General features: G+C 45.9%; 1 protein-coding gene across 1 annotated transcript in view; it reads right to left on the bottom strand.

Annotated features, from left to right (window-relative positions):
• The window catches only part of LOC149306256 (xylosyltransferase 1-like), a 155,196-nt gene that overhangs the window by 102,521 nt on the left and 37,129 nt on the right, over positions 1 to 15,546 (bottom strand). The window contains exon 2 of the mRNA XM_089540869.1: positions 2,760 to 2,798. Within this exon, the coding sequence (XP_089396995.1) occupies positions 2,760 to 2,798 (39 nt within the window). The remainder of the gene's footprint in view (positions 1 to 2,759; positions 2,799 to 15,546) is intronic.

The raw sequence follows: 15,546 nt of genomic DNA, 5'->3' as shown, positions 1-15,546 counted from the left end.
AGGAGGGCTCCGACGGCGTCAGCGGGCCCCTGGGAGACCAGTTGCCGTCGCTGGGGCCCTCCAGGAGGGCTCCGATGGCGGTAGCTGGTCCCTGGGAGGCCAGTTGCCATCGCTGGGGCCCTCCAGGAGGGCTCCTGCGACTGCAGCGGGCCTCCCAGAGGCCCGTTGCCTTCGCTGGGGTCCTCCAGGAGGGCTCCGACGGCGGCAGCTGGCCCCTGGGAGGCCAATTGCCGTCACTGGGGCCGTCCAGGAGGGCTCCTGCGACTGCAGCGGGCCTCCCAGAGGTCCGTTGCCTTTGCTGGGGTCCTCCAGGAGGGCTCCGATGGCGGCAGCGGGCCCCTGGGAGGCCAGTTACCGTCGCAGGGGCTCTCCAGGAGGGCTCCGGCAGCGGCAGCGGGCCCCTGGGAGGCCTGTTGCCGTCGCTGGGGCCCTCCAGGAGGGCTTCGACAGCGGCAGCGGGCCCCTGGGAGGCCAGTTGCCGTCACTGGGGCCCTCCAGGAGGGCTCCGACGGCGGCAGCGGGCCCCTGGGAGGCCAGCTGCCATCGCTGGGGCCCTCCTGGAGGGCTCCTGTGGCGGCAGCGGGCCTCCAGCGTCAGGGGCCGGCAAAGACGGGGAGGCCTCCAGCGCTGGCGGTCCCCGCCGGCTCTTTCCCAGCCTCTGACAGGGCCTGGGGCCCCGTCAGGGGCCGGCAAAGAGGAGGTGGCCTGGCCCCTGGGGGTGGAAGCTCCGCCCCCGGGGTGGGAACTCCGCCCCGGGGTGGGAACTCCGCCCCCGGAGGGTGGAGGCTCCACCCCGGCACGTGACCCCTCCCCCAGGAGTGGAAGCTCCACCCCCCGGCTTCGGCCCCCCAGTTGTCTGAGGGACAGCAACCCGGCCCCCGGCTCAAAAAGGTTGCCTACCCCTGGACTAATGCACATTGGGACATGTAGCCCTTTGATATAGTTGTTGGACTGCAACAGAATCCCTCACTGTTGGTTATGTTTGGGCTTCCAGGAGTTGGTTCAACAACATCTGAGGACTCAGGTTTAGGAGGCACTTCTCCATAATTTATTCATCAGAGGTGAGCATCTGTACCTAGAGCAGTATGTCCTGCCCTAGCCTTTCTATATGAGCTGGGAAGGGAATGGAGATCATTCCACATGAACTCTGGATGCTGCACAAAGCAATGCTGAATTTCAGCATAACACCAAAGGCAAGAGATGGCAATCTCTCCACAATGAGGAGCTCTTCACAAGGCACCAGTAAATACTATCAAGCATTACTTTTTCACTCATCTCATTACATTCTTACTTATACAAAACAGATAAGTATCCTCCAGAACCTGCCCAAGATATTTTCCTTTCTGAAGCAGAATAGCACATGCTGCTCCCATTCCGAAATCAAGATGCATAAGACAGCTGAACATTTGGTGCAGAAGGCAGAAACCTTCAAAACTTCATCTCTAGCAGTAAATATACAAAAATGATAAATTAAGTAGCTAATTATTTTCTGCCCTTTCATGGCATCGAGGCTCTGCTACCTGAGTCAAGTGCTCTCAGTTCACCTAATGGTAAAGCTGGTCCTACCACTGATGTAATCATTGCCCACTGCAAGTGTTTGAAAGTTTGGATGCTTCTTATGTTCAGCTTCAGTGACAAAACAGCTAGGAGCAGCTGTGAAAGATAACACGTTTCAGAAATAATGACCCCTGCAACACTAAAGTTTCAACTAAAAGCGACAATTCTTGTTTTTGCAGTTACTGTATCTTAAAACATGTCAACTAAAATACACATCAATTTAAAAGGACGAGATACACACATATTAAAACTCATCATTTAAAATTCACAATTTAAAAACCATCTGGATAAGTCTGTAGGAAGAGACTGGTCTTTAATGCTATTTTGAATGCAGAGAGTGTATTCAGCTGTCGGATCTCTTCCGGCAGGCAGGTCATTCCATGGTTTAGGGGGCAGCTAGTTATGTAAGTAAGTGTATGGCAGAAGAATGTCACGTCCCCATCATAGCAAGTAAGCCAATTGAATCCAAACAAAAAGAAATTGGTTGTGTAAAGGAATCATGGGACAAAAAGGAATGATAGAAATATGTATTCTCATTTCTAGAGAAATTAAATATGTCTAAGACACATTAACATTTGTGCCATTCTCTCCTTTACTAACACATTGACTATCACTTCCCACTCACTCTACAAAAATCTTGCAAATGGAATTTAGAGTTTGTCTCCAGGATTGAATCTAAAAAGGGGGTTGGACTGGATGGCCCTTGTGGTCTCTTCCAACTCTATGATTCTGAGTCCTCTTATCCTGAGATTCCTCCTCCTGCCTGTGTCACAAAGAAAAAGGGAAATTAGTAACATCACCATGCCAAGGGACACAAATCAAATCTGTCTCCTGGTGGCTTTGTCAAATCCTTTCCCAAAGCTCAGATTAAGCGACAGCCTTGTGTGACACACCTTGCACTTTTTACATTTTAGGCAGAAGCCTGCAAAAACACAAAACTGTTTCCTTCCCACCAAACCATCTGTCTGGGGAGATGAACAAAAAAAGAGATGCTAGATAGTGGAGTATAAATAGTTTGTTTTCACCTCCAAGGTGGAAATGATGTCCTTCGCTGTGACAACATGTACTCTTTTCAAAGCAGCACAGTCAAAATGTTATAACAAACCAAAGCTTCCACCAGTGGCTTTCACAGGAAGGGTTGACCAGAGCACCCAGCAAGGTGAATGATGATTTTTAAAGAAATTAGAAAATAAGGTACTAACCTGGGTTTCCAAGCCTTTATAAATATTGAGAGGTTGATCCTATAAAAATACAGATAGAAAAATTGGTTACTTTCAGGCCAAGTGGCTATATTCAGATATACAAAATAATTCTAGCATAATAATTCTGGCAAAATAATTCTTCCAAACAGGTCCCACTAGCCACAAGCAAGACATCCATGGTGAAGGAAGGTGGAACTGTATCCCAAAATACCTGAAAGGTTACCAAGTTGGGGAGGATGACAGAGCAAGAAATCTGGAACCTTTCATTCTCCACTTCAATCAGCACTACCTATAGCATTTGCATTTTTGTCTTTCTCAGAAGTATCATTATTTGTTGACTGTTTCTGACAACCACTGTACTGAATTTCAAAGAAAACAATAACGACATAAAAAATTGAAATCCATATAAAGATTTTCAGTTACACCTCCAGCTGCCAAAGCTACCACAAGGTGGGCCAGAAAAGGAAGCCACTTGAAGACTCCAAAGGTCAAGGTTGTCTTCATCTTCAAAACGGGGGGAAAGAGGACCCAGACATTTACTGCTCATTCAGCCTGGCATCAGTACCAGGAAAAATTCTAGAGGAAATCTTGTCAACAGACAGTTTTAAAAGGAAAGCTGTGATCACTAAAAGTCAACGCGGGTTTCTCAGAAACATGCCAGACTAAATGTATCGCTCTTTTTAAATAGAGTTACAAACTTGGTAGATGAGGGAATGCAGTATATGTAGTGTATCTGGATTTCACTAAGGCCTTTGACAATGTACCCCATGATATCCTTGCAAAAATGCTAGTAAAATGCAGGCTGCTGTTAGGTGGATTTGTAGTTGGTTGAAAAACCAAGTTCTAGGCTGCATCAATGAAAGTACAGTATCCAGATCGAGGGAAGGAACAGTACTAATCTATTCTCCTCTGCTCAGACTTCACTTGAATACAATGTCCAGTTCTCAACACCACAATTCAAGAAGGATATAGACAAGCTGGAGTGTGTCCACGGGAGGGTGACTAAAATGGTGAAACATCTGGAAACCATGCCCTATAGGAGCGACTTAGGGAACTGGGTATGTTTAGCCTGGGGGAAGGGACAGTTCAGAGGTGACATGATAGCCATAATATTGATGATGGAGCAAGCATGTTTTCTGCTGCTCCAGAGATTCAGAGCAGTGGAATCATAGAATCATAGAGTTCAAAGAGACCACAAGGGCCATCCAGTCCAGCCCTATTCTCCCATGTAGGAACTAAAAATCACAGCATCCCTGACAGATGGTCATCCAGCTTCTGTTTAAAGACCTCTAAGGAGGGAGACTCCACTACACGCTGAGGGAGTGTGTTCCACCATCGAACAGCCCTTACTGTCAGGAAGTTCCTCCTAATGTTGAGGTGGAATCTCTCTTCCTGGAGCTTGCATCCATTGTTCCAAGTCCTAGTCTCTGGAGCAGCAGAAAACAAGCTTGCCCCCTCCTCAATATGACATCCCTTCAAATATTTAAACAGGGCTATCATATCACCTCTCAATCTTCTCTTCTCCAAGCTAAACATCCCCAGCTCCCTAAGGCATTCCTCATAGGGCATGATTTCCATACTCTTCACCATTTTAGTCGCCCTGATTCACACTACAGGAAAAGAGATTCCACCTAAGCATTAGGAAGACCCTCCCGACAGTAAGAGCTGACAGTGGAATATCCTCCCCTCTACTCAGACCAAGAACTAATTATTTTTCTGTTTCTTTGGACGTGTTCCTGCTGCTCAAATTCAGGGCTGTTTGCAGCAAAGAACCTGCAAATAGCCTTGGCACCAAGCACTACACCTCCTGTCTAATGTGCAAAAGTCCTGTGTGCCACAAGCTGAAACAGCACTCATTTGTGCAGCTGTCAAAAAGGAAGTTATCACATCTTCCAGGCCAAATGAAAACAGGCGTGGGTTCAGTTCGGCACAGTGGCTTGTGCTGCCACCGTTAAGAATGTCCTGTTTAATTGAAACAAAAGGAGGCCTCCTTCTTACCACAGACAGGAAGGCTGAAATGGGGGTAGAGTGGTTTTCTCTCTCTTCAAAGCACAGTACATCCTCCAGCCCCACCGCTAAGGAGCAGCTGGTAGGAAAATACATTTAAGAGGCAGAATGGAAGCTTTTCAAGAATAGGAAGCAATGGTGTGCTATTGGTCTCACCCACCTGCCTCTTTATTTCAACAGCTTTGTTTATGTAAAGTAATAGTGCACCACCAAGAGAACCAAGCACAGAGAATCACTTGCCGGTAGGATGAAAATATGGGTGGTCAAATTCATCAGCCTTGCTTTTGCCTGATTTCATTTTTCAAAACCTTGCATTCTTTATGCTTTCAAAGAAAATAACTGCCACATTTTGGTCAATTCTTATCAAAGAATTGATGAACTGAAATTAACTTTATCTCCCAATATGAGCAAACTCAACTGGCATCAACACAGAGCTGTCTATGCTGATGTGAAGTTGAAGGCTTTCATGGCCGGCATCCATAGTTTTTTTTTGTGGGTTTTTCGGGCTATGTGGCCATGTTCTAGAAGAGTTTCTTCCTGACGTTTCGCCAGCATCTGCGGCTGGCATCTTCAAAGAATGTCTATGCTGAGTTTGCACACCATGTATTCAAGATGAGCCTCTCACATCAGAGAGAAAATGAGAGTGAGTGAGAGTGATGGAAAGCTGCCAATCTATGTAGGGGGCAAAGAGCCAGTGGTCCTCCACATGTTGTGGGACTATAATTCCCATCATTCCCAAAGAGCACAATTCATAAATAGGAACAATATAGGTTGCAGATTAGTAGCATCTGCAGATTTCCTACCCTTCCATAACTAAAGAAAACTGATGACAAATTGGGCAAAATTCATTGTTTTTAAAGAGTCATTTATTCAATTAATCATTCTTTAAAAGCTTTATTTCTAGACTGTGACTTTAAAAATTCACATCAATGAAACTTTCACACACACACACACACACACACACACACACACACACCACTTTCTTAGGATTCTAAAATTGCACAACTACAACTCTATCAACTCAATCAAGTAACCAGAGGACAGAGAATTAGCAATCAGGTGCTAGAATAATCATCTCATCTAAAAAAGGTCAAATGATCCATTGTTCAGAGATGATGTAAATCATTAATCTCTGGCAGGAGTTGGGGAATGTTTCTTTTTTAAAAAAAAGAGAGAAAGAAATGGGGAAGAAAATGACAATGAACACTGAAGACCGTTGGAATGTGAATGACAAAACTCAAACAAAAGAAATAATCACAATGGATGTGGCTTTACTGATAATCAACACAAGATAGTTGTTCTATGGGAAAACTAAGAGCCATCACATGTTACTTTCAACACATAGCTTACTGCTGTATCAGTGATTTGCTTTGCTTAAAAGTAAATAGTGGGGGGGCTGATATGGATCAAGATCCTAACCCTCCAGAGGATTGTGGGAAAAAAGGCTTTAACCCTTGGCCTCACCCATGGTCCTGACCCAAAACACACAAACCCTTGAATTTGCACAATTTCAGAATAAAAATGAAGCTTCGTTGTCTTCAATAGGATCTTCCCCCCATAGATGTCACAGGCAGAGAGACACCTCATCTGAATCAGGACCACAGAGAGGGGCAAAGGGTTGACTCTCCCTCTCATGCCTCACAATATGGTCCCCATGCATTAATTGTACTATTTCATAGAATCATAGAATTGGAAGAGACCGCAAGGGCCATCCAGTCCAACCCCATTCTGCCATGCAGAAAATCACAATCAAAGCATCCCCGACAGATGGCCATCCAGCCTCTGTTTGAAGACCTCTAAGGAAGGAGACTCCACTACACTTCGAGGGAGTTTGTTCCACTGTACTGTATCTGTACTGCTGATATAATCTGGTTTGATGCCACTTTAACTGCTGTGACACAGTGATATGGAATTCTGGGGATGGCAGTTTGTTATGGCACCAGAGCTCCACATTAGGTCATGGCAGTTAAATGAGTCAAGCTGGATTATTTTGGCAGTGTAGATACAGCAACATGTTGCAAAGAGAGTTACAGGAAAAGAAATTCCACCTAACCATTAGGAGGAATGTTCCGATAGTAAGAGCTATTTGACAATGGAACACACTCCCTTGGATTACTAAACTCCATCAAGATCTGTGACAGGAGTACTGAGACTGTGCTAAGCAAAGTCTCCCAGATGTCTTTGCCATACACTACCTTGAGTTGAAGGCATTAAATAGCTGTCCACTATAGTTCTTTGAACTTGTCAGTTACAAGGCCAGACATGTTGTATAACTGATTACAAAGAAAATAACCTCAAAGGTTTTAATTTATTAATGAACAGTTTCTTCTTTCCCTCTCAAGAGCTGACATACAATAGGTGATACCTGGTATGGCAATTGTCAATGCCATATGTCCTTGACAATGAAATACCTGATATCCACCTGGTCATAAGAAGACCATCAATGCCTGGCTGTCCTACTGCTACATTACAGCTGGCAGTTACAAGAACCTTTTGACATTGAATATCAGTACCTGAACTTCCTTGTTTTTCCCTTTTCTCTCCATCCTTTTTCCTTTTTCATTACATCTTTTCTTTTTCTAATGTAAGCATGAAGACATAACTATCTAGTTCAGGATTAGACAACTGTTACTTACTTTGCAAACACTGCATTTCCCCAGGGCTGTTACGGGTAGGGTTGCCATAAGTCAGGACCTCCAAACCAGGACAAATGTAGGACAACATTTTCAAATGTAGGACTTTTTTTTTTTTTTTTAAATGGAGGACACACGAAAAAAATGATGATTTTTTAAAAATGTTAATAGAAATGTATGTTTCTTAGGCATGATCAAAATGGAGGACATTTGGGCATTATTCCTAGACAGATGGCAGATGTCCCTTTCTGGCCAACCCCCCCTCCCCCCATTCCAAACAGCACATTTGGGCATTGACCATGGCTTTACTTAACATGGCCTCTTGCATATTTCAGAGACTTATTCCATAACCAAACCCCTTGTTGGGTTTAACACTTAGCATGGTTTAACATGGCTATGCATACTGAACATGTTAAGGTGGTTTCGCAAAAAGTGGATTTGCCATTTCAGGTTTCTTGCACCAACTATACTTCTCAGAAGTGTGTACTTGTGTCAAGGGACTGTGGTTTTTCTTCACTGCGCATGAGATTGTAAAAATCACAGCAATTTACATTGACCATGCCTCAGAGGCTTGCTGATATCAATATCACCATTAAAGAACCAAAAACACACAGAAAAGGCATTTTGGAAAGTCACACTCTCTCAGCTTCTGAAACAGTGCCTGCATGCTTCTCAAGCTGACTCATATCATCATCATCATCATCACCACCACCACCACCACCACCACACTATCATTGTCAAAGCAAGGGAGACTTGTTAGCATTAAAAGCACGCCAAATAAAATTAAAAAAAACTTGAAGCCTCTGCCCACTTACCACCACCTCCTCCTCCTCCTCCTCCTCAAGGCTATGGAATCCTGGGAACTGTAGCTCTGTGGACCATTCAGCCTCCTTTTGTCAAGAGAGCTCTGGTGCCACAAGAAACTACAATTCCCAGAAGCCCATAGCACTGAGCCAAGGATGTTTAAGGGGGGGTCAAACTATTTCTGCAGCCTTTTGCTACCCCAAAGCCCTTCCTATTTACAAGCAAGGCAAAAACTCTTCCTTCACCAAGCCATTGAAAACCAACCCAAGTGGAGGGCTGATTGCTTTTTTCCCATTGGTCAGCTTCGGGAGAAATTTGCATATTACAAGTAAAGGTGTTTAGGGCCTCAAAAACGATCCTGTGATAAAGAATTACAAGAATACCGACGCGGTATACATTTAAAAGATGAGGCATTTAGACTCCCAGTGAAACATGAATGATTTATGGCCTTTTTGTTTTCTTTTCTCACTGTAACCTGGACGGTAATGCCTGTTACAGGGTATATATACCGATGTGGGTGGGCAAAAGCTATGAGTGGCGGGGGTCCCAAAGACCTGCTCTCTAGGCTATGCCGCGCAGGGAGGCGAGGAGGGTGGCACAGGGAGGTGAGGAGGGTGGAGCAGGGCTGCACTGAGAGGCGGGGAGGGTGGGGCGGGGCTTCCCCCTTCGCCTCCTCCGCCAAAGGCTGCGTGGCCCTCCTCCTCCGCTCGGTGGAGGAGGAGGAGGGCAGCGCGGTCAAGCGCTGCAACCGGGGTTGTCCCGGTTTTTGGTGGCACCCGGGACGGGGGGGCCCGGGCCGCCAAAACTGGGATAATCCTGGTTGCAGCCAGGTTATGGCAACCCTAGTTATGGGCTACTATTGGATGGGGTTACAACCAAAAATACGCCAAGTCCTCCTCTGTATCTGCTATACCCTCCCTCTCCTTCCACAACTAATGGATTGATGCAGAAGGGCCTTACTGCTTTTGCAGAGCAAGAACTGCTCACTTGAAGAGGGCTTTTGTTTTAGACTGAGAGTGCACAAGAACAGTGCTTTGGTGCCATAGGTTGTCATTTGTATTGTATTAACTTCTGTTGTTACCCACCTCAATCCCCAAAAAGGAAGAGGCAGTGTTTCATCTGAAAGTCCACAGAAATGTCCCATGCTATTTCATGGTTGAAATATGAACCAGGGAAGCAGATGTGATGCTAAGATGAGAAACAATGTCCCCATTTGCTCAGAGATGGAGGGCAGCAAATCCACTCACTAGTATCTGTCCAAAGAGGATCAAGTGAAGATACTTTTTTTTCATGAGAAGCAGGAATGAAGGGACCTAGTACAGTTCACTGTAAAACAACCAGAGATATCATTCAGGAATGCCCTGAGCCAAAAGAGGATGCAAACAAAGAAGAAGTGCTGGAAACCTTTGAACTGCTCCTCACAGAAAGTACTCTTTGCTATATATTCCATAAAACAAATAATGAGGCCCTGTGTTTATTTAGGGCATGGAAGAAGTAGAATTCTACCAAAGTCAAATTCTGCCTCTGTTTAAAAACCTCCAAACAAGGAGACTTCACAACCCTCTGAAGGAGTGTGTTCCTCTGTTAAACAGCCCTTATCATCGGGAAGTTCTTCCTAATTTTTTTTTTAATCTCTTTTCCTGTAGCTTGAGTTCTTTGCTCCTTGTCTTAGGCTCCAGAGCAACAGAAAACAAGATTGTTCCATCCTCAATATGACATCCCTTCAAGTGTTTAAACATGGCTATTATGGAAACTCTTAACCTTCTCTTCTCCAGGGTAAACATACCCAGCTCCCTGTTTTCATATCTTTCACCATGTTGGTCACCCTCCTCTAGACATGCTCCACATCCTTCTTGAACTGTGGTGACCAGAACTGGAAACAATATTCCAGGTGAGGTCTGACAAAGTAGATTATTATTATTATTATTATTATTATTATTATTATTAACCTTTATTTATAAAGCGCTGTAAATTTACACAGCGCTGTACATACAGTCTTTTTAATTAGATGGTTCCCTGCCCTCAGGCTTACAATCTAAAAAGACACCACACAAAAGGAGAAGGGAGTAGTGGTGGGGAAGGGGATGAGGTCCAGCAGTTCCTCTCTACCTCCAAGGCAGATGGACTGGAGGGAGGGCTTGGCTTCATAATGGATGGTTAATCTTCATCCAGGGAGGCAAGCGACAACTATGCAAGGCCTTGGAACACTTCTCTGAACAGGACGGTCTTCAACTGCCGTTTTGAAGCTGGTTAAAGAAGTGATGGCTCTTGTTCGGGAAGGTTCCCGGAGTGAGGGGCAGTGAGCGAAAAGGGGCGAATCCAAGATGGGGCAGAGGAAATCCTGGGCTGGGACAGTAGACCTTGACTACCAGAACGGAGGGCCCGAGTGGGAAGGTGAGGAGAAAGAAGGTCTGATAAGTAAGGAGGGGCCAGCCCATGGAGGGCTTTAAACGTTGACAGCAGGAGCTTATACTGAATGTGGAAAGGGAGGGGGAGCCAGTGAAGGGATGCCAGCAAAGGAGAGATATGGTCAGAGCGGTGGGTGGATGTGATAATGCGTGCAGCTGAATACTGGACAGAAATTAAAGGATGGAGGTGAGAAAGAGGAAGCCCTGCCAGAAGGATGTTACAGTAGTCAAGTCGTGAGATCACTAAGGCATGGACCAGGATCTTGGCAGTAGAGTCGGAGAGAAATAGTTGGATTTTAGCAATATTGTACAAAAGGAATCTACAAGCCTTGGCTGTGGTCTGGATCTGAGGGATACATGACAGAGAAGAGTCAAAGATAAAACCAAGACTGCGGGCTTGCTGGACTGGATGAATAGAAGTGTTGTTCACAGAGACAGAAAAGGAGTGTTGAAGGGTGGACTTAGGAGGAAAGACAAGAAGCTCCGTCTTGGACATGTTGAGCTTCAAATGCCGATGGTGCATCCTCTGCGAGACAGCTGTGAGGCAAGACGAGACTTGCTGTTCAAGCCTTGGAGAAAGTTCAGGGGTGGAAAGATACAACTGGGTGTCATCGGCATACAGATGGTAGGAAAAACCAAAAGAGCTAATGAGTTTACCTAAGGACAGTGTGTAGAGAGAAAACAGAAGGGGACCCAGAACAGAGCCCTGGGGAACTCCAACAGATAAGGGAACAAAGGACGAAGTTTGACCACCTGTGACCACTGCAAAAGATCGTCCTGACAAATAAGATCTAAACCAGTCAAGAACAGAGTCTGAGAACCCAAGGTCAGAAAGTATATCAACTAGAAGACAGTGATCAATGGTGTCAAAGGCTGCAGACAGATCAAGAAAGATGAGAACAGAGTAAAGGCCATTAGCCTTGGCCCGTAAAAGGTCATTCGAGATCTTAGTCAGAGCTGTCTCTGTGGAATGCCTTGGGCGGAAACCAGACTGAAAGGGATCAAGAATGGAGTTGGCTTCAAGAAACTCGAGACAGCGAGAATAAACAACCCGTTCCAAAATCTTAGAAAGAAAGGGAAGAAGAGAAATTGGACGATAGCTAGACAAAGAGGAGAGGTCAAGAGAAGGTTTTTTCAGAATTGGGAAATGAGAGCATGTTTGAAGTCCGACGGGAAGGAGCCTGTAGAGAGAGAGAGATTGAAGATATGGAGAAGCGAGGGCAGAAAAGAAGGAGCGATAGAGATTAGAAGAGGAGTAGGAATTGGGTCAAGAGAGCAAGTTGCAGGTTTGGAAGAGTTCAGTAGTGAAGAGAGTTCATCCAAAGAGGCAGGAGGAAACACAGAAAATCTTTTAGGTGAGGGCGACAGAAGATTATGAGCAGAAGAAGAATCGGGGGGGACTATCTCAAAGCGAATAGTGGTAATCTTAGAGATGAAATAATTAGCAAAGTCATTAGGAGAGAATGATGAAGAGACAGGAGGAGAGAGAGGTTTAAGCAAAGTGTTGAAGGTGAAGAACAATTGCTACGGGCGCCTCTCATTGGCAGAGATCAATGATTTGTAATAATTTTGTTTTGCCATAGAGAGGGCATGTGAGAAGGACGAAAGAACAAATTTGAAGTGGATAAAGTCAGCCCACTGTTTGGGCTTTCTCCAAAGACGTTCAGCCGCTCTAGAGCAGGACCGGAGAAACTTAATGACGGGGGTAAGCCAGGGCTGAGGCCTAGTCTTAGAGGAAGAAGTGCATACAGATACAGGGGCAAAATGGTCAAGAGTTGAGGAGTGGAGTTAAATAAAGATATTGCTGAATCAGAGGAATCCCCAAGATTTAGGGAAGAGAGAGATGAATCCAGGGTCTGACCAAGATGGTTAGAGTCAACAGATTGAAGGTTATGAAAATGGCGTTGAACAGTATGACAAGGAGGTGGAGTATAAGTGAGAGCAAAGGAGATTAAATGATGTTCAGATAGTGGAAAGTCAAGTGTCAGGTAGTCAGAAATGGTGCAGTTTGCAGCAAGAACTAGGTCAAGACAGTAACCAAGAGAATGAGTTGAAGAGTTGGAATGTGGTTGGAGGCCAAAAGAAGCTAGGAGAGAGTTGAAGCGAGATGTTGTAGGGTTATTGGAATCATCAACGTGGATATTAAAGTCACCTAGGATCAAAGTGGGGGCGGAATCTGAAAGAATGTCAGCCATGATTCGAAGTCTAAGAGGAACTGGGTGGCAGGACCAGGAGGGCGATAGATAACTGCAAATCGGAGCTGTAGAGGAGAAAAGAGTCTAATAGGATGAAACTCAAAAGAAGAGAAATGATAGCTGGGGGGAAAAGATAGAACTTGGAACTGGCAGGAGTTAGATAGCAAGATACCAACCCCTCCTCCTCGACCCTCAGGGCGGCTTGTGTGGGTGAAGGAGAGACCACCAGAAGAAAGGGCAGCGGAGGTAGCAGTATCATGGGCTGGGAGCCAGGTTTCTGTGAGAGCGAGGAGGTTAAAGGATTTGAGAGAAAAAGGTCATGAATTGCTGCTGCTTTAGGGGCAGCAGAGCGACAGTTCCAGAGGGAACAGAGGAATGGAAGCAGGAAGACAGGGAGAGGCCGAATGGGGATCAGGTTAGGAGAAATGTGGGGAGCCATGGGAAGGATGGGGTTCGCAACCCAGTGATCAACAGGAGAAGGTGAGACAATGAGAGAGACAGTAGAGAAAAAAGAAAGAGGTGTAGCTGGCTCTCTTTCTGAGGTGTTAAAGGAGTTAGAGGCTGTTGCCAGCTCAGGCCGTCTGAGGAAGAGACCAAAGCAAGCAGGAGGTGGGCCTGAGGGAGCAGAAAGTCTTACTTGCTCTTACTACCTGTGGAAGAGTTCAGTGCAAGCAGGAAGTTCTTTCAAGGCAGCACAGGTCTTACTTGCCTTTCTTCCTGTGGGAATTCTGGGAGCAGCAGGAAAGGTCTTTGCAGGCAGTAGAGGTATGACTTGCCTTTCTTCCCTTCTCCCTCTCAGGATGATGGTGGATGGAGGGCGGGAGGGCGCCTCTTTCAGGGAAGGCCGGTTGGAGCTGGCTTCTCCTACTCTCTCTCGGGATGATGGTGGATGGAGGGCGGGAGGGCGCCTCTTTCAGGGAAGGCCAGTTGGAGCTGGCTTCTCCTACTCCCTCTCAGGATGATGGTGGATGGAGGGTGGGAGGGCGCCTCTTTCAAGGAAGGCCGGTTGGAGCTGGCTTCTCCTACTCCCTCTCAGGATGATGGTGGATGGAGGGCAGAAGGGCACCTCTTTCAAGGAAGGCCGGTTGGAGCTGGCTTCTCCTACTCCCTCTCAGGATGATGGTGGATGGAGGGCAGGAGGGCACCTCTTTCAAGGAAGGCCGGTTGGAGCTGGCTTCTCCTACTCCCTCTCAGGATGATGGTGGATGGAGGGCAGGAGGGCACTATTACTTCCTTCAATCTAGACACTATACTTCTACTGATGCAATCTAGAATCGCATTGGCTTTTTAGCTGCTGTATCACACTGTTGATTCATGTTCAACTTGTGGTATACTAGGATTCTTAGATCCCTATCACAGGTGTGTCAAGCCGGGTGTCACCCATCCTGCATCTGAGCCTTCTCTTTTTTTCTGCCTTACATTGGTACTCCTTACTGGAGTATTGGCTATCCCTCCTAATTTGCTTTATTTTGGGGGGAGAGAAGGCCCTTTCCCTCCCTCCTACATGCCACGGTGCGCATCACGGAGGTGGGGGGCACTCACTGGATGTCACCCGGTGTGGTCTGCACCCCCTGTATTCCCCTAGTGATGCTACTGGATGAAGGGAATGCTGAGGATGTAGCATATCTTGATTTCAGTAAGGGACATGACAAGGTCTCCTATGATATCTTGCCAAAAAAAAAAAGCTAATAAGCTGTAGGCTTGTCAATGCGGCTTTTAGGTGGATTTGTGATTGCTTGACTGACCACACCTAGTGGGTACTCAACAATGACGCCTCCTCTTCCTGGAGAGAAATGACTAGCAGGGTCCTGGAGAGAAATGACTAGCAGGGTGACACAGGATTCTGTCCTAGCCCCCATGCTATTCAGCATCTTTATTAATGACTTGAATGATGGAATAGAGGGCATGCTTATCAAATTTGCAAATGACAATTAGGAGGGGCAGCTAATAACCCTGAGGACAGGATCAGAAAATATAGTGCACCCACACCAAACTTAGGTTTACCATCTGCAGTTTGAGCTCCCATGGATGGTAAGCCCCAGCTTTCTTAATGGGTGGTGGCTCAAGCGAGAGTGTGCACCTGTTGAAAAGAACAGGACTTAAGGTAACACATTTTATACTATCTGCAGGAGGATCCAAAACATATCCCCCTGTGGATAGCAAGGGACACTGTATAGCCCCAAGATCAGATATAGGAAAGGTGACACCTTGAAGGCATGTGAAAAGGATCTAGGAGTCTTAGCGGATCAAAGACTGACTGTGAGTAAACAATGTGATACTGTCCTGCTTCAACAAACACCCACAAAGGCTGGCTGGGAGGGAATCTCCAAGTGATAATGCACACAGAGGCAACTAATCCCAAGGAGACAGAAAGTGTCCTTGCCTGTGAGAGTCAGCTAAGAGAAAGGCATGGGTCACGCAGTCCAAGTTAAGGAGGCAGCAGGAATCAAGGCCAACATGGCCCAAAGGTCAAAGAAGCCAGGAGGTCTGAAGAATGCAGATACAGCTACTAAGAAAGCCAATGAAATTCTAGGCTGCAACAAGGAGTATAAAATCTAGATTAAGGGAATTAATAGTGCCACTCTATTCTGCTTTGGTAATCTGGAATATCCACTTCTTGTTTCATAAGTATCAGTCTACTGCAAAATTGTTTGCATTTCCTACCAAAAGCTAAAGGTTACACATAAACTGGTTGAAGACTCTCTTTTTTTGAAAGCCCAGTATGTTTTAAAAGCTGAGC

The sequence above is a fragment of the Sceloporus occidentalis genome, unplaced genomic scaffold, assembly GCF_023333645.1.
Source record: "Sceloporus occidentalis isolate IW3139 unplaced genomic scaffold, rSceOcc1.0.p SCAF_10, whole genome shotgun sequence".
Lineage (NCBI taxonomy): Eukaryota > Metazoa > Chordata > Lepidosauria > Squamata > Phrynosomatidae > Sceloporus > Sceloporus occidentalis.
Note: the sequence above shows the minus strand (reverse complement) of the source record. Positions and strands in the feature narration are given on the sequence as shown.